A 26,037-nucleotide genomic window follows, 5' to 3' on the forward strand; every position below is an offset into this window, starting at 1 on the left:
AAACACAAAACCAACACGGTCCATTCTTCCTAGTCTCTAGCTCCAATCAAAACAACATACAATGTAAGTAATGAAAACTATTCATATAAATCTAAGGGGCTTTCAACTAAGAGATTAGAATACATAGTCACTATCCAGTTTAAAATCAAGAGTAAGAAAATGCAGTCTTTAGAGACACACACTTCCACAGAACACGTTTTACTATGCCTATCATTTTCTAAATTAATCCATGAATCCAAGAGATTCACATATATACCACGCAATCTCCATACCTTTACTCAAGATTGTATCATTTATGTCACAGCAACCATTCCTTAATTAGATCCTACCCAATATGCACTGAAAAAAAAGATTAGCCTTACAAATAAAATGCATGGTTTGAGCACCTCTCACTGGCAGTGGGGTGGGGGTGGGGGGATAGGGAGAAGGTGACATGGATGACATAGGGAGCTAATTAACGGTGACTTATCCACAGAAACAAGGAATACAAGCCTCAAAGATTACATAAGCATGTGCCCCAATCAACAAAAGTTCCCCTAAGCAAACATTTCTAAGATCAACATCAAGAACACTCCTTTATTTTTAAAAGTGAATAGCACAGCTTTGTTATTTTAAAAGAGAAAAGGAAAAGCAAACTACATAAAACCATATACTGTGAAGATTTTACATACACGTACAAAGTTTCATAGGCAAACACAAACACTTGAAAAACCTGGTTTTCTGGATTTCAGTGGCAACTGAAGAAGTAATACCAACCATCCAAGTCTCCCCAAGCACAAAAACCTAGAAATCGTAAATCTAGAAACAATTTACACTGAAATATATTATACCTTTTCCCATTTCCAGCTTATTTTTTATTATCTTTTGCTGGTTAATATATTTCTGGCCAGTCTAAAAAATGACTGTATTGTTTAATCTACTTTGTATCTCATTCGTTACATTTAAAAAACATGTTTCAGGCCATAACTTGCCACCACATCTATTTATATAAGGTACTCTAGAAAGGGTTGAAAACTGAAAAACAATGACCTGAAATAGGCAGACTTTGAAAGCACAGACATGCTCAGCAAAGCCCTCCACCCAATCTATGTTCTCCAAATTCTTGCCCCCATTCTTCCAGCTACCATAAACTATAGACACCTCATTCTGTGTTCAGAAATTCTACCAACATAGACACACAAGAGAAAATCAAATGTCTGGCACAAGAACCTGACTGTGGGAAGAGTATTTGTGATATTTTTGAATGGTCAGAATACTTCTCCTTCCAGGAAGTGTGGCTGAGTGTGATTTATATAAATGCACTTCAACTTACCAGTCTGTTAAGAGTCCAAGACATGGACAAGACAGCTGTTACTCCATACCATTCCACTTTAGCAAAAAGAAATGAGAAAAGGCACTCCCCAAAAGGTCCCAAGTACATCACCAACCTCACTCTTTGCCAGGTCATTACTGAGGCGGCAGTGAGTCTAAATAGAGCCTGTCTACAAATTAAAAACACAAAATGGTATGGTGTGGTCTGCTCCCATTCCTACCAACCACCCACAGCCATGGTGATAGGAAGCTGCATCAATAACCTCTCCCAGGACACTCTTCTGCCCTAATCACACCTGCCTATGATACTAGACATCTGGTATGCTGAATGAATAGATGCAATAATCTAGTACTGCACCTTCCTACTGCATTCTTCCTTCCTCTGGTCAACAGCTGCAGCCACAACTTCAGATGTCCAGCACTGTTTGTAGCTCTGCACCCTGGTCTCAAAGATGACACGGCATTTTCATTCAACTTGTACCATTCCCTCAGCCTGGTGCATCACAGTTGTTCTGTCCACTGCTGCTGGATATTCCAATACATTCCACTTTCCTCTGTACACGGGAACTTGAATTTATCGGAAAATCCAATGCACATATCCCCCCCAATCACATGCCAAAAGCTGCCATATGAGACTTACATTTGTAAAAAACAAATATTATTCCTCCACAAAAGTCATAGTCCAACGGTGAATATCTTTCAAAAAGTCTCTCACTGGGCAGCCCCGGTGGCGCAGCGGTTTAGTGCCGCCTGCAGCCCAGGGTATGATCCTGGAGACCTGGGATCCAGTTCCACATCAGGCTCCCTGCATGGTGCCTGCTTCTCCCTCTGCCTGTATCTCTGCCTCTCTCTTGCTCTAAGAATAAAATCTTAAAAAAAAAGGTAAGATGAAAAATAATATATGGAAATTATGGACTAACTGGTAGTGACACCTTAATCCTCAAAACTGATCAAAGGAACACGTTCCAGTAATCTGAACTAACAACAGCATTGCTTCCCCCAATGGAAATAAAATGTTAGAGCTGGAAAAAAACTTAGAGGTAAATTAAACAAGTCTCTCATTTTCAAAAGACAAGAAAACAGGGGTCTCAAGAACTCATAAGAAAATAGGCTTGAATGTCAATTAGATCTCAACAACAAAAAAAAATTGCCTTGAAAATCCTGGTTGTCTATCAGGTCAACAGGTTCTTCAACAGTGTTCTTCTGTCAACACTGTCCAGAAGAACCTTCTGGGAGGATAAACTATTCTATATCTGTGTTCCTCAAAAGGTTAACTACTGAGCTAGTAATACTTAACATGTAGATAGCGTAACTGAAGAAATGAATGTTTTATTTTAATTAGTATGAATTTAAATTGTTATACGTAGCTAGTGGCTACCATACGGCCAAGCACAATTCTAGAATATGTTCTTAGATTTTGGTTTTTAAAACAAAGTTGCTAACGTCTCTACTGCATTTAACACACACAGTAAATTTCTTCTTCTAAAATATCTCATTCACCAACCTAATCCTGTTATACAGAAACCGAGTCCAGAACATGATCAGTCTGGTTCTCAGAGTCTCTAGCAGAACCGAGTGATATTAGTGTCACCCACCCAGCTGGAGTGTTTTACAAACCACTCAGACACAAGTCCCACAACACCCAACAAGCTTCAATCTAGACAATTTTTCAAGAGTTTCATTAAAATTATACAAGTATTGGGTTGTGACCAGTCACCTCCTATGCATGGCTTTGTTGAGATACCAAGCTTTACCTTCCTTCAAAAAGAAAAAAGAATGTTTAACCTCAATCTTTATTTATGATTACAGGATTCTGAAACTCTGAATCAATTTGCACACACACAACCCTTTTATGATCTAATAAAAATCCAAATTATATTAGTTCTCACAGTCTTAGTACTCTGTTCTTGGTAAATAATATCTAACATGCTCGGTTTGTTGTTTTTTTTTTTTTTTTCAATAACTTTACTCATTTCAAAAGATTCTTAGCCCAGGGCACCTGAGTGGTGCAGTTAAGCAAGTGTCCTAACTCTTGTTTTCAGCTCAGGTTGGGATCTCAGGGTCATGAGATAGGGCCCTGTGCCGGGCTCCACCTCCACGCACAGGCAGAGTCTGCTTGAAATTCTTTCTCCCTCTTCCTCTGCCCCTCCCACTCATGCTCTTGCTCGAGCTCTTGTGTTCTCTCTAAATAAATAAATCTAAAAAAAAAAAAAAAAGACAGCCCTCTGATTTCTGTGTCTAGATAAAGGTTAGTCGATGAAAACTAATGTTAAGTTTAATACCATTAAGGATTAAGAGATTTTTAGTCAAAACTTTTCAGTACTGAGTTCTCCGTTTTAGGCAGAAGCAGGGTGAATGGGAGAAAAGAATAATACCAAGAGAGTTATATGTCCTGTATGTTAACTGGATCTGACTCTAAAAAGCTATCGCCTCAAACCAGTATAAAACAAAGACCATGGTTTCTTAGGAAGAAAGAAAAGAAGGAAAAGAAAAAGAAAGAAGGAAGGAAGGAAGGAAGGAAGGAAGGAAGGAAGGAAGGAAAGAAAGAAAGAAAGAAAGAAAGAAAGAAAGAAAGAAAGAAAGAAAGAAAGAAAAGAAAAGAAGAAAAGAAAGAAAATGGGGCCTAGGTGGCTCAGTCGTTAAGTATCTGCCTTTGGCTCAAGTCATGATCCCAGAGTCCTAGGATTGAACCCTACATCCTGCTCCCTGCTCAGTGTGGGGGAGAGGGGGGTCTGCTTCTCCCTCTGCCTCCTCACCCCCAAAAACTGTTTGTGCTCATATGCTCTCTCTCAAAGAAAAATCTTTTTTAAAAATTATCTCCCTGTGTTCCATCACATCAATGGGACAAATTTTATGTTTTCTGAATACCCAAATGTAATCAGGAAAATGGGGCAAGTAGATAAACATACAGACGGTGAATACTTCATTACATCATGTCGCATCTTCAGGTGTGCACAATACTCAAAGACGCAAAGTAAAACTGCACAAATGAGCGGTTCTGTTTTTAAGGGACTGTTTAAGGGGACTTTATAATCAAGGGATAATTAGTGACATCACTGGAATAAACATTCTACTGATTAACTAGTAATTCATGCTGTGTTCACTTGAACTTGAAAGCCCAGGTTAAGTTGGTTAAAGTGTGGCAGCATGTTCTAATTGGGAGTCTGAGACCGAAGAATCCAGGGCCACACACTGTTCGGAGCCAAGCACACTAGCCAGATGACTCACAAAGTGACAGAAACAGAGTTCTACATCAATTCCAAAGGCCTGGGCTCAGAGGGAGGAAAAAAATATATAGTGATTCTATTTAAGTTAACTAGTCAATACTTTGTGATTCCCAAAAGTAAAATGGAATAAAACAAATCATCTTATATTTTCAACTTTCTACTAGTAACATCTTTAGGAATGGAATACAGTTAGTGACATTACTCTTGATCTCTGCCTAGCACCATTTTTAAAAATTTATTTATTTTTATCTAGCAGATATAGTTAGTGAATAAAATGCTTCAACAGAATAGACCACAAAGATAAAATACCTTTGATATTATCTATTTCTCTAAAAAACTGTATCCATATAATATTTATGACACAAGAGCTTATTTTTTATCAAAAACAATGAATAGTTTACCAAATAAATTCCATATTTAAATACTCCATTATGCCCTAAATATGAGACTAAACATTTATGTCAACTATACTTTAAAATTATTTATGAAAGTGGGATCATGGATGGCTCAGCAGTTTAGTGCCTGCCTTCAGCCCAGGGTGTGATCCAGGGGGTCCCGAGATCGAGTCCCATTTCGGGCTCCCTGCAGGAAGCCTGCTTCTCCCTCTGCTTATGTTTCTGTGTCTCTCTCTGTGTCTCCCATGAATAAACAAAAATAAAATATTTTTTAAAAAATAAAGAAATAGTAGTTTCCAAAGTTTCCATATATTACAATAGAGATTGTCTCCAATTATAAGAGCTAAATATCAATGATTGGATTTTTATACTTAATATAGATTTTTTTAAGAAATCCATCTTTCCCCTAATTATCCTTTTTTATTTATCCCGCAATATATTCAGCATATTAGTGTCTTAGTCTTCTTTCTCTCTTTTTTGGAATATTGTCTGCTCTTTCAACAACTTTTGAAAATATCTGTGAATTTACATGTATCAGTACATTTTAAATGTCTAAATAATGTAATATGTAACTTCAACTAATAATATCTGTGTAGTTTAAAGGGCTTTTGTGTATGAATACATTTCAACTTAAATACTATTTTACTCCAGAGTTGACTATTACAAACTAGTATGTTTTTCCCATGATTACAGAATGCCTAAAAATGAGCCAAGAAAATGCTCCCATTTCACTAAAAGTTGTAAGTACATATCTGAGAAAAAAAAACTGTTTATTATCATTAACTATAAAAACATTGTAGGGATCCCTGGGTGGCGCAGCAGTTTGGCGCCTGCCTTTGGCCCAGGGCGCGATCCTGGACACCCGGGATCGAATCCCACGCCGGGCTCCTGGTGCATGGGGCCTGCTTCTCCCTCTGCCTGTGTCTCTGCCTCTCTCTCTCTCCCTCTCTATCATAAGTAAATTAAAAAAAATAAATAAATAAATAAATAAAAAACATTGTATACACCATGCAAACACCTTCCAACTTTTATAAAGAGGTAAATCTTCAACAATTTCCAAGGTAGCAACATTTCCCAGTGGAGAGATGGTCTCTATAAAATAGTAACTTAATGACCTGCACACAATTATACAATATAAACCAAGAGGAGGAGAGAGGAGAAGCAGAAACTTTACTTGTTCAAGCACTCTCACATTTGCACTGTATGCTCCTGTCATTCCACTTTCTAATTACATTCCAACAAGCAAGACCTCACAGTTCTATTTAACCAAGCCCCTGGTGTCCTGACTGGACAATGCCAGGCAGCCAGTCCAGCAGCCCAAGTCATTAAAGAGAAGAGCAATCCTAAGGAACTGCCTTTAGTCTACTATAATGCCAGAACATTCTGCTGAGAGGCTCCTCTGCAAAGATCTGGGTGTGGACCGTGGTTAGCTGATTTTAGAGACCTACGGCTTCCACAGACTGCAATGCTGACTAAAGTTTTCAGGTAACACACTCACCTTCATTTTCATCAAAGGAAAAGGCAAAAGATAGCCCCTGAACTGCTTTCACATCTACCTAGGTCTTTCCATTCTCCCTGGCTACTACACATAATCATCCCTATTCTGGGTTACTCTTCCAGACAAGACTTCTGTACCTCTGGCAACACCACATGAACATAAAAAACATCACACTGATACAATCATACCCACTCTCAACACTATCCGATCTTCTACATTAAAGAAAGTCCCATCACTATCTGCTCAAGGTTCTTCCATAGTTCCTTAGTAAATGAACTCAAGATAAAAGTCCAAAGACCTAGGCCTTACCTACAGAGCCCTCCATCACCAATTGCTCTCACCATCTCTAGCCGATCCCCCCTCACAATCTACCAATCCACCCCAATGAATTTTTGGTTCCTGAAATGTAGAGTGCTCTTTCTCTTTTCCAGGCCTTCACCCATGCTCTTCCCTCCGCCTGAAAGAAACTCTTCTATTTCCATTCTCTCCTATCCTTCCGGCAGGTGTAGGCTAGTGCCACTTCCTCCAGGCTACTTTCCTCTACCTCCACGTCAACTAGGCTAAGTGCCCCTCCCATAGTACCCTGTACCAATGCTAACACACAATATTCTGTCACTTTACTTCCATATGCCCTCTGTCCCCAGATGGGGCCAGTGCCCCCTTGTCCACCATTATATCACAGGCACTCAATTATCTATTGAATATATTCAAGTTTACTTAATGAACATAGTATGGAAGTGACCCATACACTAAGGAACACACATGCTCAAAGCCAGTTATGATAAAACTAGGCAGCAATATCGTGACACTTTGGTATAAAATGCAAATTACACAGCTACCCACAAACTGCTTTTGAAAAGGTTAAAGCGTTACACATTTAAAAAAAGAAGAACACTTCTCAACATAAAAATATTAGTTTTGTGCTCACAACTCCTATTAGGCAAACTGCAGTTCATAAAAAGGGCCTGACTGAGACCCTCAAAGAAGCAGGCCTGATTGCTTATGGGTCGAGTATGGTATGGATTTAACTATGCCTCCCTGCACGTATCAAACTTTCTTGGCATCATTCAGAACTCTGCTAGCTAATAGTAAAAGGCTATTCCGTTTCCTTAGTTTCTACATCTTGCTCTAAGTCTTTCAATAAGGGTTCCACTCACGATAATAGTCCCAAGGACATAAACAGGTTGCCAGGAAACAAGCCTCTGATACATCCTGGGCATTAGTTGCCACTGGCAGCTACTTTCTTTGAGCCACATGTCTTCTTATGAGTTACAATCAGAGGCTTGTGACTCCAGATTTTTCCAGAGCAGCAGACTGATGTCATAAACGTGATGGTACTAAGCACTCTGAAGAGCTCACCAGCTCCACCCTAAGCTCCCTGTAAGCAAGGGGCAAGCTATCCACCCCCTTAAGCCTCAACTTCCTCATCCATAGAGATAATGGATCTAAAATTCTGTGGGAATGAGACTGTCCCTGAAAGTGCTTAGCAGACAGTCCACTTATTAGGAAGGCTATAAAACCTAAAATATTTTCACATCTTCAGAACTTTTGGTAATACCATAACTTATTTTTGATAACGTCTTTCCATCAGGAATTACTGAGAAAGAAAAGGCAGAAAGATGAGAAAATGACGATCTATTTCTTTGTCACCACCTTGAATCGGGCAAATTCCACAGAAAACTACATTAAGATCCACTTTCTAATTTTTCTCTGCACTCCCCAAAATCAGACTTAATTAATCTGTACCTGGGCTATCTGAGAAGTAGCAAAAATAAAATAGTTCAATACATTTTCCCAAGATGTTCTCAGAAATAACCATTTCCTTACTGCCTATATGCACCTTGAAATATACTAGGTCTTTGGAAAAATTTTTTAAAAAGGGGGGCTCAATCACAAAATTCCTTTAAAGTCTCTGGTTTCCTTACAATACAATTAGAATTGTAAGGTAAGATGGAGGCACCTGTTAGGTAAGAGGGGCGGTAATTCATGAAACTCAAGCCCTACGAGGAGAATTTAAAATATAACTATAGGTGGTGGAAAAGTTGATTTCCCACCTCATATTTTTTCACTCTAACACAAGATGGCTAAGTAATAATGCAGGCTGGCCAATGTGAATATTTTTATCATCAAAAAAAAAAAGAAAGAAAAAAAAAAAAAGGAGGGAGAGAGGAATCTGAGCCAATTGAGCAAACTGGCTCTCACGTTCCCAAGCCAGGCTGCCTTGAGTTTTATTTTTTGTTTTTTTGGGGGGGGTTTGACAAGGAAATTTTACAAATCTTCTGAAACGTGTTTGAAATAAAGGTGAGACCTCCACAATCTTATAACTTTACCCCAGCCTGGGTTCCGGGCTGGATTTTTTTTTTTTTTTTAATGGGTGACGTGTGAACAGCTTCCTAAAAGCAAATAGGGCACTGGGATATAATTTAGGAAGTGATGATGCAAGCCTCTGGGGGACCGGGAGGGGGAGGAGGTGAAAAAGTCAGAGGAAATACCCTCCTGGTGCCTGGGCACCAACTCCTACCAAGGCGGGGAGGGAGGGCTGGCCGCCTCCACATGCCAAGGGAGAGGGGCACCCCAGCTCCACCCGGAGGTGCCAACACCGCCCCCTCATCCCTTCCTGCTGCCCTGCCCCCCTCCCCCGCGGCCCGGGCGGCCCCGGCGGGCCCAAACCCCAGGCAGGAGGGTCCCGGAGGGTGGCAGTGCACCCCGGGCAGGGCCTCCTCTGCCCACCTCCGGCTCCCCACCCAGCGCCCCTCCCCGAGACGCGGCCCCTGCCCCCTCCCAGCAGGCCCGGCTCGGGCCCAGCCCCCAGGGTTCCGGCCTCCCGCCGCCCCGAGGCCTGGCCGGCAGCCCCCGCGCCCGCGCTCGCGCCCCCGGCCCCGGCCCCCGCCCCCGCCCCCCACCCGGCCGGACACTTACCCCCAGAAGCCGCAGGGACAGCGAGGCGGCAGGCTGGGCGCTTTGCTGCGCTCGCTCCCGGCGTCTCCCATGGTGCTCGGCGGCGGCGGAGCTCGGCGGCGGCGGCGGCGGCGGCGGCGGCTGGGCCCGGGCCCCGCTCGAAGGAGGCGGCGGCGGCGGCGGCGGCGGCGGCGGCGGGGGGCTCGGGGCGGGGGGAGGGGGAGGGAGCGGGCGCGCGGGCGGGCGCGAGTCCGGGGCTCCGAGCCGGGATTCCAGGCCGGTCAGCTGGAGGCGGGCCGCACCACTCGGCCTGCAGAGACGGGGGGGCCGGGGGAGGCGCGGAGAGGAGAGGGAGGGGAGCCGAGGAGGAGGGGCGTGCGGGGGACCAGGGGAGACCCGGCGCCCTCGGCGGCTCCCACCGCCGCTCGCAGCCAGAGCGGTGTCCCGTGCGGCGGCGCCGGGACGCACCTGAGGCCCCCGCCGGCTCTGGCGTAGCAGCGGCCGCTGGGAAGCCCTGGGACCCGCTCGCTCCGTCACTCTCCCCTCCCCCGGAGGCTGCGCTGACCGGACAATGGCCGCTCCGCCCCCTCCCCTCCTCACGCACCCCTCCCAAGGAGTCACAATGGTCTCGCCCGGGGGAGCCGCCGCCAAAGCCCAGCAGCTGATCAGCTGGGATCCGGGCGTGCCACTTTGTTCAGCTCCTCAAAGGAAGACTACTGGGCTCTGCGCTGAGCCGAGAGCGTCGGGCTATCACTCGGCGACGGGCCTCTGAGGCTCCCGTATTCTCGGAACTTTTAAAATCTGAGGCGAACTTACCTTCTCCCCGTCGGAAGAAGGGGAGCAGGCTTCTGACTACTCTGAGGCGCGTTGCCTCCCCCCCAAAAAAAACGAATGGTACGGCCCAAGCGGGAGGGGGAGGAGCAGATTAGTTGTTTAGGGTAAGTCGGGCCGGTCCCGGAGCGGCGGACGAGTGCTGCGCATGCGCCCGGAGACCCCGTAACCGCGTGTGGGAGGGGCCAGGAGGGAGCGCTTCCAAACCCGGAAGTGGGTCTCGCGTTTTGCAGGGCCGTGGGGGTCCTTGCCTGCAGGGAGGGCCCGGAACTGGCTGCTGCGGGGCCTCTTCTCCGCTAACTGCCAGTCCCCTAGGAGTCTCTCTCTTCCCAGTGGCCCGGCACCCGACCCACTCTTCAGTTCCACCCAGACAACTGGTCTCCTCTTGGCTGGAAGGAACTTCTGGGAAACGTCCCTCCTCCCCCCCTCCCCCTTCCTTCCCCTCCCCCGCCCCAGGAAGGGCGGGAGGGCAGCGTCTCCGTCCCGTCCCGCGCCCCTCCCCTCTCGTCGGTGCCCCCAGCCTCGGAGACGCGAGTCCACCACCTGTGCCTTGGCAGGGAAAGCCTCTTTTTTTTTTTTTTTTTTTTAAGGTTCATTTTTTTAATCATGAGACACAGAGAGAGGCAGAGACCCAGGCAGAGGGAGCAGCAGGCTCCCTGCGGGGAGCCCGATGCGGGACTGGATCCCAGGACCCCGGGATCACGCCCTGAGCCGAAGGCAGATGCTCAACCGCTGAGCCCCCCGGGCGCCCGAAAGCCTCTTTTTCTAGAGTGGACGGGTTTGGTTTCTGGGGGGAGCGCTGTGGCCGAATCCGTGATGAAAACTGATGTAACCAAAAGAAGTTCGAGCCACTAAAAAATAAGCGTTTAGCACTCCGTGTCTTTGATCTTGAACCCATGCTGAGCTCCAGCCGTTCGTGAGCAGGAGATTGTGAATGACCAATCTCAACGCGGGGGAAACTTGTACCATAATCTCCTGGAGAGGCGACCCACAGCCGAGACCCTTGTGGGCCAAAGTCTAGGTGCCAGCTGCTTGCAGGAAGCTTTCCTGGCTCTTAGAAAAAGCTGCTGTATACCCCCAACTCGGCGGGAATATGAGACCTCAGAGGGGGTATTACCTAGATCAATGTTATTACCAAATGCTACTATTTTATTTCTATAGCTACAGTTATGTTTGTGCGTGATCTGTGGACTTGTTAACGTGTGTGTCACCTCCTTTGGCCTCTAAAGAGCAAAGATCACAGCTTAGCATCCTCTTAGAGATGCTGCCAATTGATTGCAGAAGTCAAGTCATTTACAGCCAGCACACCCCAAAATGAGAGTGCTGGTTTTCGTAATACTGAGTTTCAACTTTGTGATTTTTCACAAGCCTTCAATAAATATTTTTGTCAAGAATCCACAGAATGGATGAGACCGTACAACACACCTAGCTTCCGCTGGGCTCACACAGCCCTTAAATCTTCACTTAAGCTGACGTAAAATTGCCACAGTCATGAAAGACTTACAGCCTTTGAGTTTAACAGATGAAGATTAAGTGGGATTCTTTCTCTATTGGCATCTTGATGATCCTTTATATATGGAAAAGAAAATCCTAAAACCAAAAGGAAGATGCAGTATAAACTGTGATTGTTTGTCAAATTCCAGACTGCTTGCCTACCTGTCTGTCTGCCAGTTATTCATTTTAACAAGCATTTTCCAAGTACTCAATATGTGCACAAGGTTTTCTAAGGCCTTGTGCCCCATATTCCCCTCTGCCCCACTGCTCTTTCCCTCTCTTGCCCAGCACACTCCTACTGCCCCTTCGGGCCTATGTTTTCTCTTCAGTACCTTCCGTACCTCTGACAAGGCAAAATTGGTCCCACCTTCCTCTACCCACATAATCTCTGTTATAGGACCAAGACATATACATGTTTGTCTCTTATCATAAAACCTAGCTCCAAAAGGTTTGGCTCTTAGAAATAGCTGCTGAGTACCCTCAACCCAGTGGGGATACAAGACCCTCGGAGGCTATTACCTAGATTAATTTTATTACCAAGTGGTATTTTATTTCTATATATACCATTATGTTTGTGCATTATCTGTGTGCCTGTGGGATCCACAAGTCTCTGTGGGATGGAAGCCAACTCAGCCCACGTTTGCTAAATGGAAGAGCTAATCTGATAAGAAGTCTTTCTTAGTCAAACCTCTTTCATCTGCAAAGAACAGAAACCACTGAAACTTCAGGCAAAAAATCATTAATTAGTAATTTATTGAAGGAAATAATCTTAAAGAACCCAAGGACACAGAGAGCAAATAGATCTCATGAAGGACTGGAAGAGGGATCTAAAATACAGAAGCCGGGATCTCTGGGTGGTGCAGCGGTTTAAGCGCCTGCCTTTGGCCCAGGGCGCGATCCTGGAGACCCGGGATCGAATCCCACGTTGGGCTCCTGGTGCATAGAGCCTGCTTCTGTCTCTCCCTCTCTCTCTCTCTGTGTGACTATCATAAATAAAAAATAAATAAATAAAAATAAAATACAGAAACCAAGTAGCCTAGTTTCTCATTATCTCTTTTTCTCTCTGGTCACATGTTCTCCTGTCTCTGTGTCACTCTACAGATGTGTTTTCACTGCTTTTTGGGGAACACAGTAGAACGTGACTGTTCAAGCTTCCCTGGCTTCACTTCAAGAACCAGCAGAAATTAATCAGTTATCTATGAATCCCAGTAACCAGGGGGAAGAACCTTACTGGTCAAATTTATGTCAGGTTGTCTATTCTTGATAAAGTTGCTTTGGGCCAGTCAAGTCTCTGTTTTGTAATGCAAACATGACTGCCAGAGGCTCATTCTTGTAGCCTTTGATTCACAAAGAAGGTCAGTTGTGTTCTTGGCAAAGATTCTAAAAGGTGTCTACCACACACCAAAAAAAGAGTAAATTGCAGCCTGAAATCAAAAAGTATAAAGAACAGTGGACATGTTCAAAAATTTTCCATCAAATTAACTCCTACTTAAAGTATTTCAGGCCTAAAAATCAAACGGCATTCCCTCAAATAAGCTTGCTTTGATCCCCAGCCCCAAAATTATGTTGCCCCATTTTATTCTTCTTTGCAGAACCTATCATGATTTATAATTAAATATTTATTTGTGTGTTTTCTCTCCAAAGATCATGTCTGGTTTGCTCACCACATACAACGCCCGGGACACATTTGGTAGACATTAATAAATATTTGTTGAATTAAAAAAAAATCAATGTGAACCCCATATATGAATTGACACCCTATTCGGACTATCCTGGGAGATTGTCTAATCACTCTCACCGTCCCTAGAAGACATTGAAACTCACTGTGAACCTTCTCCTCACACTGAGTTGTATAAATGAGAACCAGTCTTCATTTACTTTACTTCCTCTTGCTTCCTTGGCTAACTTTTCACTCTTAGTTCCCAAGGTTTCTATCAGAAGAGTCCTTGAACCAGTTCCTGAACATGCCCACTTAGTTGGCTGAAAGCTCAGAGAAGACATAACATTTCAGGGCATCATCAAAGTAGGGTACCAAAGTATAGGGTAATTGACAGAAGTGCTTATGTTATAATTGTCTTGACTATTTCCTAGCGTCGATTACATTCCAGATGAACCTGTGATGTGACTCTTGGGGGTACTTTGCAATCACCATTGGCCTGAAAGGAGCCATCTACATGGGTCTAATAAAGGATAACATTAATGCTTCAGCAGGCAGAGCTCTTGAAGGAGCAAGTGAGGTTGTGTGGGAAAGAGCTATGGTACTCACAGGCAGGGGCTCTCAAGGGCTGCTTTCTTGGTAATACTGAGTCCAAAGACCTTAGCACTGCAAGAGATGGCCGAAAGGAGACACTTGTGGAGACCTGAGAGAAAGCATTGATGGTCGTCCAACTTACACTCTAATTCTTACCCAACAGCTTTAACTCCCAGTTCAAACCTTCCATCATCATCCTTCATTCTACCTTGGTATTAGTCCCAATGTTCAATCCAAACCCTAGCCTCCATCTTCATCCTAATCCTAACATTATCTGTAAAAGATAATCCTAAATTTCAGACCTAATCCCAACCCTAATTCTATGAGTTTAACAAAGCCTCCTTGCCTTGCCATTAAGTTATTTTCCTCAGTTCCTCTTTCTTATGTTCCTTATGTTCCCTCTCCTGGGAACAGAGAATCATACAACACTCTGGACCCCTGGGGAGAATGGGAGCCAGGTTTAGTAACCCTAAAAAAGAAAAAGGGCCTTGGGCTGCTAGGAAAGAGAAAATGGGGCATCTCTCACCTGCAAAGAAGGCGGTGACTTTGCCCAGTCACAACATGTCCTGTTTACCTAATTCAGGAATTGTTCAGCCTCTTAAAGTCCAGAAAAGATGCAACCCAAGTCACCTCTATAGACTTAGGAATGTATGATATAGCTGGCCAAGAGCAGAAAATCTGAAATCTTTCTGAAAATGATAGGATTAGATTAGATGAGTGTCTTTCAAACCACGTTCTCAGAGAGCAAGAATTCTGGTTTCTGCTCTCTTTCTGCACTTGCTTTTCCAAAAGGAAAAAAAAAAAAAAAAACAGAATTTTTTTAAGTCACTGAACTAGACCCCCCTAAGGTTACTTCTGGCCTCCAGTTTTCTGATGTGCAGTTGATTCTTTTAGTCACTTACGGTCCACTTGGCATGGATAAACTCTCAGAGCCAAGGGAAAAGAAGAGCAACCAAGCATACCATCTCCAGACCTTCTCAGGAAACTAAAAATAAATTAAATAAAATGAAGAGTGCAATGGAGAGGAGAGGGGAGGGGAGGAGAGAATGCTGCCATTTCACGTCTCATGTTCCCATGTTCGTGAAGCAATTGCTGATTTCCCTGCTGCTCACACCCATCTTGGTGTGAAATTTGATTTTACTGACTTTTAAATTTCTTTTCAAGAATGGAAATACTGTTTTTCCCAGAAATACTTGACCTTTGTGGGGGAAAAAAAAATTTGAAATAATAAGAAAGCAAAAGTCCTCCCTAATACCACTCCCTAGAGAGACTCTTTGTTAGCAGTTTGTTATATAGCCTTCCAGGCTTTTCATTTGTATACTGTTATATAAATGGGTCACGTAACACAGAGTACATTCTGCTGATTTTTAACTTAGAAATATGTCATGAAAAAAAAAAAAAAAGAAATATGTCATGGACATCTTCCACATCCATGCATTTGGCTTTGCAGTATTGTCTGTAGCTAAATTATTAGGGTTCTCTGGAGATATATAGGATATATATGTATATTCTATTAAGATATATATGAAAGCAGGGGCACCTGGGTGGCTCAGTTGGTTAAGTGTTCAGCTCTTGGTGTCAGCTCAGGTCTTGATCTTGGCTCAGGTCTTGAGCTCAGGGTCCATAATTCAAGCCCTGCGTACTGGGCATGGAGCCTACATTTTAAAAAAAAGATATATAGTATATATATGTGTGTATATGTATATGTATACATATATGTATATATGTATACAGCATATGTATATATATGTATTTTATAAAGTATGGTTGACCCTGAATGACACAGGTTTTAACTATTCAGGTCCATTTATATGAGGATTTTTTTTTATGCAGTACAGTACTATAAATGTATTTTCTCTTCCTTACGATTTTCATAACAGCATTTTCTTTTCTCCAGCTTACTTTATTTTAAGGACACAGCATATGATATACAAAATACATGTTAATTGACTGTTTATGTTATTGGTAAGTCAATAGTAAGCTATGATTAGTTAAGTTTTGGGGAAGTCAAAAGTTAAATGCAAATTTTTGACTATAGGGAGAGGTCAGCATTCCTAATCTCCACACCACCGCCCCCCCATTTTTCAAGGATCAGCTGCATAGCTGCATAACCATATATATGAGGCTTATTTTAATTTCTTTATTTACATTATATGTATGCATATATATATATATATATACACACATACATGGACACACACATATTTATACATATATATGTGTGTGTGTGTGTGTGTGTATATATATATATATATATACATATATATATATATAAAATTCATTGTAAGGAATTGTTCCATGCAAATATGGAGGCTGAGAAGTCCCTAGATCTGCAGTCTGGAGGCTTAAAAACCAGGAGAGCCAATGGTAGAAATTCCAGTATGAGTCTGAAAAGAAGATTGATGTTCCACTAAAGACCATCAGGCAGAGAGTAAATTCTTTCTTGCTCAGCCTTTTGATCTACTCAGGCCTTTAACAAGTTGAATAGGGCCAGCCCACATTGGGAGGGAAATCTGCTTTACTCAATCCACGGATTCAAATGTTAATTTCATCCAGAAAAAACCTCCCAGACACACCTAAAATGTTTAACTCCATACCTGGGCACTCCCATGGCCCAATCAAGTTAGCACATACTATTAACCCATCACACTAAAATCATGGGCTCCAAAGTCAAGATACCTGTTTCTACCACCTACCAGCTCTGAGACTCTAGGGAAGTTACTTAGCCTGCTTGTGCCTCAGTTTCTTCAGCTGTTACAGGAGGCATCTGTAGTGAGCTATGCTTTTCATCTGCCCAGCTTCTCTTTGGTGGTCCTACTTCTGTTCTCAAGCCTTCTCAGAGATATCTGCATAATAGATTTAGTTAGGGAGCCCCCATCCTTCTGGCCACAGAAATTCATATTGGCTTTGGGAACACCAGGGCTCTCTGTGAGCTAACTCGCTAGCCTCACCTTCTGAGATCAAGTGTCCTTAGGAACATATATGTCCAAAACTACTGAGGGACTCACCATGTGACCATGTGGAGGCAGGCTGGAAATCAAGCCAACATAGAAGAAAGACAAGAGATGGAAAGAGAAAGACTAAGTCATCAAGGCATTATTTTGAGTCCTTGAATCCAACAAGCCTGAGGCCATAACTACTGTCTGGACTTTTCAGTAACATGGACCAATAAATTCCTTTTTTTTTTTTCCTGAGCTAATTTGGGTTAGGTTTTAGTACACTTCAGTGAGAAAAGTCCTGAGTATGCATAATAGTATCTACCTATGTCCTAAATTTACTGTGAGGGTTAAATTATATAATCCATGAAGTCAATCTAAGCAGAGTATGTGGCGTACAGTGCAAGCTCAATAAACATTCACTATTATTATTATCCATTTATTTTTAATGGTTGCTGACCTCTCTATTATATGGATAAACCATTTAATGTATCTCTTTTTGATTCATTTATCTTATTCATTCATTTATTCATTCAGCAGATACTTTCTGAGCACCTACTATGTGTTAGGCACTGTTTTAGGCATTAAGGATACAGTGCTGAATGAGACATAAAGTTTCCCTACTCTAGGGGTGCTTATCCTCTACTGGTGGAAGCAGGCAATTAAAAAGTTTCATGTGTTTTTTTTTTTTAAGATTTATTTATTCATTGAGAGACACAGAGGCAGAGACACGGGCAGAGGGAGAAGCAAGCTCCTTGCAGGGAGCTCAATGTGGGACTTGATAACAGAGCCTGGGATCAGAACCTGAGCTGAAGGCAGACACTCAGCCACTAAGCCACCTAGGTGTCCCAATTAAGCTTTTCTGAGGGACATCTGGGTGGCTTGGTCTGGTGGGCCTCTGACTCTGGTTTCAGCTTCGGTCATGATCTAAGGGTCATGGGATCGATCCCCACATAGAGTCTGCTTGTCCCTCTCCTTCTGCTCCTCTTCCTGCTTGTGCACTCTCTCTCTGTCCCTCAAATAAATAAAATCCTTTTTAAAAAGTTTTTCTGAATGTCTTAATAATGTCTTTAATAAAATGTTTAAAGATTATTTATTTATTTATTTATTTGAGAGAATGAGAGCAAGGTGGGGTATGGGGATTGTTGGGGAGGAGCAGAAGGAGGAGAAGCAGACTTCTTGTTGATCCCAGGACCCTGACATCACTGCAATCATGACCTGAGCAGAAGGTAGATGCCTAACTGCCTGAGCCACCCAGGTGCCCCCTGCATTTATAAAAAGTTTTACAGTGAACATTTGCTTGTTTGTCCTTTTAGTGTCTCAGATAAATTTTTTAGAAAAAGAACTGCAATACCATTTAACATTTGTTATGTATGGCCAAATTTTCCTCCAGAAAAAGTTGTACCAATTTATACTCCCTTCAGCAGTGAATAAGAAGGCTAATTTCCCCATACCTCAGTAGCCTTGGGATGTCATTACTTTTTTTAATCATTGCCAATGTAAAAGGTAAAAAAATAGTACCTAATGGATGTTTTAATTTGCATTTTTGGTTATTAATGAGGTTCAAGTTATTTTATTTTTTCATATATATATATATATGACTTTCAAATTTGAATTTGAAAAAAAAATTGAATTTGGATTTATTTTTGTGTGTGTTATCCATTTGTATTATCTGTTTATGTCTTTGGTCTGTTTTTCTACAAATATTTTTTCTTATTTAGGTTAAGGTATTAATGTCAATATTAAGAATATTAACCTTTTGTCATGTGGACTGCAAATTATTTCTTTGTTTCTCAGGTATATCTAGGCTTTTGACTTTGAAGAGTCTAAAATCCAAGGGAACTATGTGAATTAACCTTGGCTAATGTTTGAATTGCCAACATGGCACTTTTCCTAAAGCCTCTAGTTGCTACTTATAGGTTAAAAAAAGAAGATAAGGAGAGAAAGGGTGGAAAAGATAGGAAATCACAGGAGATGAGGGCGCAAAAGTGAGAGAACCCCACGTTCTCCACCTGCCCAACCCCATCTCATCTCGGGCAGGCACATCTATGAGGCAAATGACATAGGTCAGCCCCTGAACCAGCCCTGAGCTCCTTTGGGTGAATCATCCAGGACATATGTCTCAGCCTTCCCAATTTTCTGTCTAGAGGTAGAAAAGCAACCAGAGACCGTGGCCCTGTACCTCTGTCAGCCCCCAGGGACTGGCCTGAATTTCTCATCAAGTTGCTTGTTCAAGTTCACCTAGGTAATTTTCAGTGACTGGAACTGCATGTGGCAGGTTGGGCTTTGAGAACTGACCCAATGAGAAGAACCAAGTAGGAGTGATTAGGGAAACAAAGGTTAGAATTCATATGTAGGATGACATTTGGGAAGGAGGCAGAGTTGGAGGGATCAGGTGAGGGAGTCGGAGTATGCAGAGTTAGTAGCTCAGGGAAATGCTTGTGTCAGGGAAAGAGGCTTAGCTGTCTAGGATAGGGCTGAAAGGCTAAGGCTGGTGTCTTAGTCTGGATCCTCCACCAAAACTTGACTCTGAGACAGAGATCAGGGGGCACAGAGAACACTTCTAGGGATGGCAGTGTGGGCAATAAAGGGGTGTGTTGTCAAGCCAGCTATAGCTGGGAGTGACCAGAGCTCAGTAATCAGTCCTATGAATACTGTGCAAAATCAGACCTTGAAGTAATCCCAAATCCCAGCTGAAGGCTCAGGGGACTGGGTATTTATACACCCACTTCTGTTCATAGTTGACAGCTGCTCACATCCCTTCAACCCACCTTTTTCTGGCAGAGCAGACTTCCCTGGTTTCAGAGAAAGCCCTCAGGCAAAGAGGTGAAAGGACTGGCTATTGGAAATTAGTGGGATCACTTAACTCGAAAGCGTTAAGGTCCAGAGGACATGGATGAGTCATCTACAGAGTCTGCTGTAGCTGGGGACAGTTTGGATGGGGGATTTATTATGATATTTGGTAAAATTATACAGCGATTTCTTCCAAAGTCTTTGATTAATCGAGGAAGGCTAGATGCCTTTCAATTAGGAGCTAGGGAACAGAGATAAGATCACAACTGGGATTAGAAGATTAGGGTTCGGGCAGCCCTGGTGGCACAGTGGTTTAGTGCCGCCTGCAGCCCAGGGTGTGATCCTGGAGACCCTGGATCGAGTCCCACATCAGGCTCTCTCTGTATGATGCCTGCTTCTCTTCTGCCTCTCTCTGTCTCTATGAATAAATAAATAAAATCTTTAAAAATTAAAAAAAAAAAGAAGGTTAGGGTTCTGTTCAGGGCAGTCAGAGAGGCTACTCATCCTGCCTGATTTTACACAGCTAGTAGGTGGTGAGCCGGGTGGCTCACCCGTGTGGTCTATTTGCAGTGTGGTCTATTTTACTCCAAAGCCCATTAAGAGGCAGAGTGCGGGGATAGCCTGGTGAAGAGAAGGAGGTATCCACAGGATCTTTGCCACCTGGGCTTCTCCCCCAGCAGCCAGGGAGTGGGCCTAGGAGGAGGCTGTGCAGCTGCCATCTGTTCTCTTGGCTTCACTGCCTGGCAACTGCCTGTCCATGTCTGTTCTCTGCTCTGGAGGAGGATGCATTCCTCCATGGCCCATCGGGCAGGATGAGGAGTCGTGCCCTCGCCAGGGCTGTACCACATGATGGATTCAGTGATTATGACTTTCTGATGTGGAGGCTGTTCAGTCATGTAGCAGACCCAATCCCATCTGGTGTATCTTTCTTGAAAGAGCTGCTGGAATGAAAAATCTGCATACTGCTCATGCTGATAGCAATGTATGCATATACACACAGGTACAAGCTGGTACACACAGGTGTGAAACTGTGTGTGTGCACATGTGTATGCACAGTTGTGGATGTGAACATTGGGAGTTCAAAACCATTGTGGTTCTATTTCCTTCTCAAAGGGCATTTAGCAAATAAGTCATGGAAAAATAATAATGCTACTGTTTTGAGTACCTTCTGTATGCCAGTAACGGTAGTAGGTGCTTTATACATGTTGGTTATTGTAGTTAATATAAATCTTACAGCTACAATGCAAGAAAAATATCTTCCTTATCCTTTAGATGAAGAAACCAAAGTTCTTGTGTCTAAATGAGCTGCCCCGGGACTTATTTTCAAGTGGTAGAGCCAAGATTTGAGAGCATGTCTCTGATTCCAAAGTGCATGATATTTAATTTCCATCTCCTCCCAAGTTTTCCCGGAATGAGAACGAACAAAGTACTCCTACACACAACAATAGGAATAATTAATATAAAATTTATGTTGAGCAGAAGTCAGATACACAATACCTACTACACGATTCCATTTATATCAAATTCAGAAACAGGCATAACTAGCCTCTGCTGTTGAGAGGAGAATGGTCACTCTTACAGGGCAGGGCATAGGGAGTGACTGGAAGAGGGGGTTCCTGGAGGGATCCCTGAAGGGGTAGTGATGGATATTTCTATTTCTTGATTTTGGTGCTGGCTACACAGATGCATTCAGTTTGAGTGAATTTATTAACTGTGGATATATGACTTGTGCTCTTTTCCTTATGATTGTCTTGCCTCAAAAAAAGTTCAAAAAAAAAAATTTGCCAAAGGTGGTGAGGGATTCAGAGAAAGGAAGCATCATAGAGCCTGCCTTTAGTGATGGTGGTGGTAGAGGCCTCCTAATCTGGTGATACTCTGAGATATAATATCAGGTAATCTGAGATATAATCTCAATCTCAGGAAGTTTCCAGGCTATGGAGTGGGGATGGGTATTGAAGTTAGAGGCTTGTTCAAGCTAATGCTCCAGTGGGGCGGGGGTGGGGGAGTGGGGGGTGGGCAGGGCACTGACAAAGGAATGATAGGAGTCTAGAGGAGTTACCAACAGTACCGAGTCTAAAGACTGACAGAAGAGAAGCATCCAAAGGTGGTCAATGTGTAGTGGCCAGAACAAGATGGTAACTTTTGAAGCCCGACAGACCTGGGTTAACCTGGCTTCATCCTCCATCAGCTGTGGGACCTGATGAGCCATTTATCCTTTCAGAGTCTTGGTTATCTCCCTTGTGCAATGGCTTACTGATACCAATGACTACTATGAGGATTAAATGGCATGACAGAGTTAAAACACTTGGCACAGAGCATGCCACATGGTTGGCATTCAATAAAGGTATATTTGGAATGTAGAAGAAAAGATACTCAAGAATCTGAGATCTCTCAAATATCAGAGGAATTGGCCGGTGGAAGATCCCTCACACTCATTCTGGGTAGCTGTGGCCAGAACAAACTGACTTACTACCCATGCAGTAGGACCTGGATGTAATGGGTGGGAAAGTGCAAAGTTAATAGTGGCACCTGGGGCTAACTGTGGGCTCTGCAACCAAAGTAGGAGAGATCCCAGAAAGTGAGCCCCCTAGAAAGGGAGCCAGGCTTTAGGACAGCAAGGAGAAGTTTCCAGGTTGGCAACCAAGCCAGAGAGCAATTTTGAGGAGGGTCTGATTCAATGGAGGGCTTACGAAGCTGTGTGCTGTGAGTGGGAGTTCTTCCCCTAGGAAAGCATTTGGAGTCTACCCCTGAAATTTTTTGCACAAAATACAGAGACTGATAGATTTTGTTCTAAAAACTGGTGAAGGGAGGATCCCTGGGTGACTCAGCGGTTTGGCACCCACCTTCAGCACAGGGCGTGATCCTGGAGTCCTGGGATTGGGTCCCACATTGGGCTTCCTGCGTGGAGCCTGCTTCTCCCTCTGCCTGTGTCTCTGCCTCTCTCTCTGTGTCTCTCATGAATGAATAGATAAAACCTTAAAAAAAAAAAAAAAAAAGGAAGAAATGTCTCCTAACTTGACTGCCAACTACCCCAAGAAGCTTCATTCCCCAGTGTCCCTGAGAATTCTGTATTTTCCCTTTCATGCTCCTGTAGCATGCTGTTCTCACTGCATGGCCCATGGGACATCTTGCCTAGAAAAGGGAAAGAGCCTTGCATCAGTTATTTTTCTGCTTATAACCTAACATCCAAATGACAGTGGCCTAACCACAATAGCAGTTTATTTTGGTTCCATTTAAGAGAAGTCCATAAAAATGTGTGCTTTAAAGGGTACCATTAAAAAAAATGAAAAGACAAGTCATAGACTGGTAGAAAATATTTGTAAATCATACGTTTAACAAATGATTGGTATCCTAAAAATAGGAATAATTCTTGAAATTCAATAATCAAAAGACAGGCACCTGAGTAGCTCAGCCATTAAGCATCTGCCTTCAGCTCAGGTCATGATCCCAAGGACTTGGTGTCAGGCTCCCTTCTCAGCGGGAGGAGTCTGCTTCTCCCTCTCCCTCTTCCTGCTCATGTTCTTGCTCACTGTCTCAAATAAATAAATAAATAAAATATTTAAAAAATAAGAAGACCACTAATCTAGTTCGAAAATGGAAAAAGATTTAAAATACACATTTCACCAAAGAAGATATCTGAATAGCTAACAAGCATGTAGAACAATGCTTGACACCATTAGTCATTAGGGAAATGCAAATCAAAACCAAAATGTGACACAACTTCACATACACTAAGACTATAACCAAAAAGACAGATGATAACAAATCTCAGTGAGGATGTAGGAGAACCATACCCATGCGTATGGCTGGTAGGCATGCAAAATGGCATGGCCACTCTGGAAAGTAGCTTGGCAGTTTCTTAATAGACTCACCGTAAGTCTACTGTATAACCCAACAAAGTCCACTTCTAGGTATCTACCCACCAAGAGAAATTAAAGTATACGTATGGCTGCAGAAAGACTTGTAGACAAATGTTTATAGCAACATTATTCATAATAGCCAAAAAGTATATTAAAAAATAGCCCAAAAGTGGTAACATCTCAAATATTCATTAACTAATGAACAGTATACCCCTACATAGGAATTCTATTCAGCAGTAAGAGGAAAGAAGCACTGTTGCATGCTCCAACATGAATGAACCTTAAAAACATTATGCTTGGTGAAAGATGCAAAAGTCCATACATTTTACAACTCCATTAATATGAAATGCCCATAGAAGGCAAATCCATAGAGACAGAAAGTAAATTTGTGGCTGCCAGGGGCAGGGTGAGAATGAGGGCAGATGGGCACAGGGATTGTGCTGAAGGTCTCATAGTTCTGAAATTTTCTAAAGTCCTGTTGTTCCCTATCTTTTGTTTGTTTTTATGGAAATATAACATATATAGCAAGTAAAGTGTGCAAAACTTAAATGTGCAATTTAATTTACACATGAGCATGAGCACGTATATACACCTGGGTATATAAGGGAGAATGAAGGTGGCAGCATTCAGCTCCCACCTCAAGTTGATAACACAGGAGTACCATGTTTTTATTTATTTATTTTAATTTATTTTTTAAAAAAATATTTTATTTATTTATTCATGAGAGACAGAGAGAGGCAGAGGGAGAAGCATGCACGGAGCCTGACATGGGACTCGATCCTGCGTCTCCAGGATCACACCCTGGGCCGAAATCAGCGCTAAACTGAGCCACCCTGGCTGCCCAGTAGCATGTTTTTAATAAAAGTGACCGGCATGCAGCCACCTCGCACACTCAGCTTCAGATCCTCCTGGCCTTTCTATCTTTCCCTCTTTCTGGGCCTCCTACTCCCCCTACTTCGTTATGCAAAGCAATTCATTTCCATTAGTCTCTGGCTCCCCAACCAGGCTGAACCCAGGGCACCTCCTCTTTCCCACCAAAATCACCTACCGAGACTCCTCAAGGTGTCTTCCCAAATTAAAGAACCACCTACTTAAGAGGCAGAAGAGAATCTCAGCTTTTTAAAAATAGCACTTTTGTTTTTCCTGCTGTAGTCTCATTTTAAAGACAAACTGAGGAGTGGGGGAGGCTCAGTTGGTTGAGCATCTGCCTTCAGCTCAAGTTGTGATCTGAGGCCCTTGGGGTCCTGGGGTCAAGCCCCATATCAGGCTGCCTGCTCAGGGGGAGATAGCCCAGTCTGTAAAAAGTGCTGGGGGCCTGGTTCTATTGGAAAATTGCCTCCTTTTTGGACTTTCCTTCTTTTGGGAATCTTCTCTTGGCAAGAAATTTGTCCCTCCTTGGAGAATCCCAATCTATTGAGAACTCCTTCACCTGGGGGCATCCTTACCAATGGAGAAATCTTTCTGGGTTTCCGGTTGGGCCAGGTAAACTAGAGGACTAGTGTGGGAGAGGGTGGAGGGAGGCTTCTGGATGAAAGAGATCAGGTTTTCTCTGGTCCTGATCCCAGGGTCCTGGGATTGAGCCCTGCATGGGGCTCCCTGCTTGGCGAGGAGCCTGCTTCTTCCTCTCCCTCTGCAGCTCCCTGACTTGTTCTCTCTCACTCTCTCTCTGTCAAATAAAAAAAATAAAATCTTAAAAAAAAAAAAAGAAAGGAAAAAAGAAAAGAAAAGAAAAGAAAAGAAAAAAGAAAAGAAAAGAAAAAAAAGAAAAGAAAAGAAAAGAAAAAAAGAAAAGAAAAGAAAAGAAAAGAAAAGAAAAGAAAAGAAAAGAAAAGAAAAGAAAAGAAAAGAAAAGAAAAGAAAAGAAAAGAAAAGAAACCATATTGGGAGATAGCGTGGGTGACACTGGCAAGAGTGAAGGACACATGTGTGCCAGAGGACTTCATAGTCCACTCCTCCATTAGACTACCCTCTTTCTCCGGTCCCCCACTCTCTTTTAGGAGAACTTCCCAGCTACAGGTGATGTTCCCCCACTGGAGACATTTGACAACGTCTGGTGACATTTCTAGCTAACACAACTGGGGGAGTGGATGCTAATAGCATCTAGTGGTGGACACTAGGGATTCTATTAAACATTCTACAATGCTGTCCCCCACAACAAAGATTTATCCAGCTCAGAATGATAATAACTTTGAGGCTGAGAAACCCTGTTCTGGGGCAACGGAGCCCTTTCCGTGGAAGGGTGAGTGGACCCAGAGATCAAGTCCTGGTGAAGGAGCCATCTGTGGCTCTTGGCTTGGTGGGCAAAGAAAAAGCCATTCTGCCCTGAAGCTTCAAAAATTTGAGAGTGATGGGGGCAGTGTCTCCATCTATGGGGGCAGTATCTCCAGCAATTAGGTGGTCCAGGTTGGCTTGGTCTGAGATGGAAGAAGAAAGAGTAGAAGTGACACGATTCCACCCCACCCCACCCCACCACGCCACATAGATCAATCGGGACAATGCCTCCTTGTCCTTCCAGAGCAGGAGTTGGGGGATGTGGGTGAGGG

General features: G+C 43.1%; 1 protein-coding gene across 2 annotated transcripts in view; it reads right to left on the minus strand.

Annotated features, from left to right (window-relative positions):
- ZFAND3 (zinc finger AN1-type containing 3) overlaps window positions 1-10,593 on the minus strand; it is a 328,565-nt gene extending 317,972 nt beyond the window's left edge. Inside the window, exon 1 of one of the 2 annotated variants that reach the window (XM_041750953.1) lies at window positions 10,146-10,593. Coding sequence is in view for 1 of the 2 variants with exons in the window: in XM_041750952.1 (XP_041606886.1) it covers window positions 9,351-9,421 (71 nt within the window). In the remaining variant the exon portion in view is untranslated. Of the gene's footprint in view, window positions 1-9,350; window positions 9,522-10,145 lie in introns of those variants that run through there. The other variant, XM_041750952.1, reaches the window with a different exon arrangement.
- Between the last annotated feature and the right edge of the window lie 15,444 nt (window positions 10,594-26,037).

This window comes from Vulpes lagopus, chromosome 1, assembly GCF_018345385.1.
Source record: "Vulpes lagopus strain Blue_001 chromosome 1, ASM1834538v1, whole genome shotgun sequence".
NCBI lineage: Eukaryota > Metazoa > Chordata > Mammalia > Carnivora > Canidae > Vulpes > Vulpes lagopus.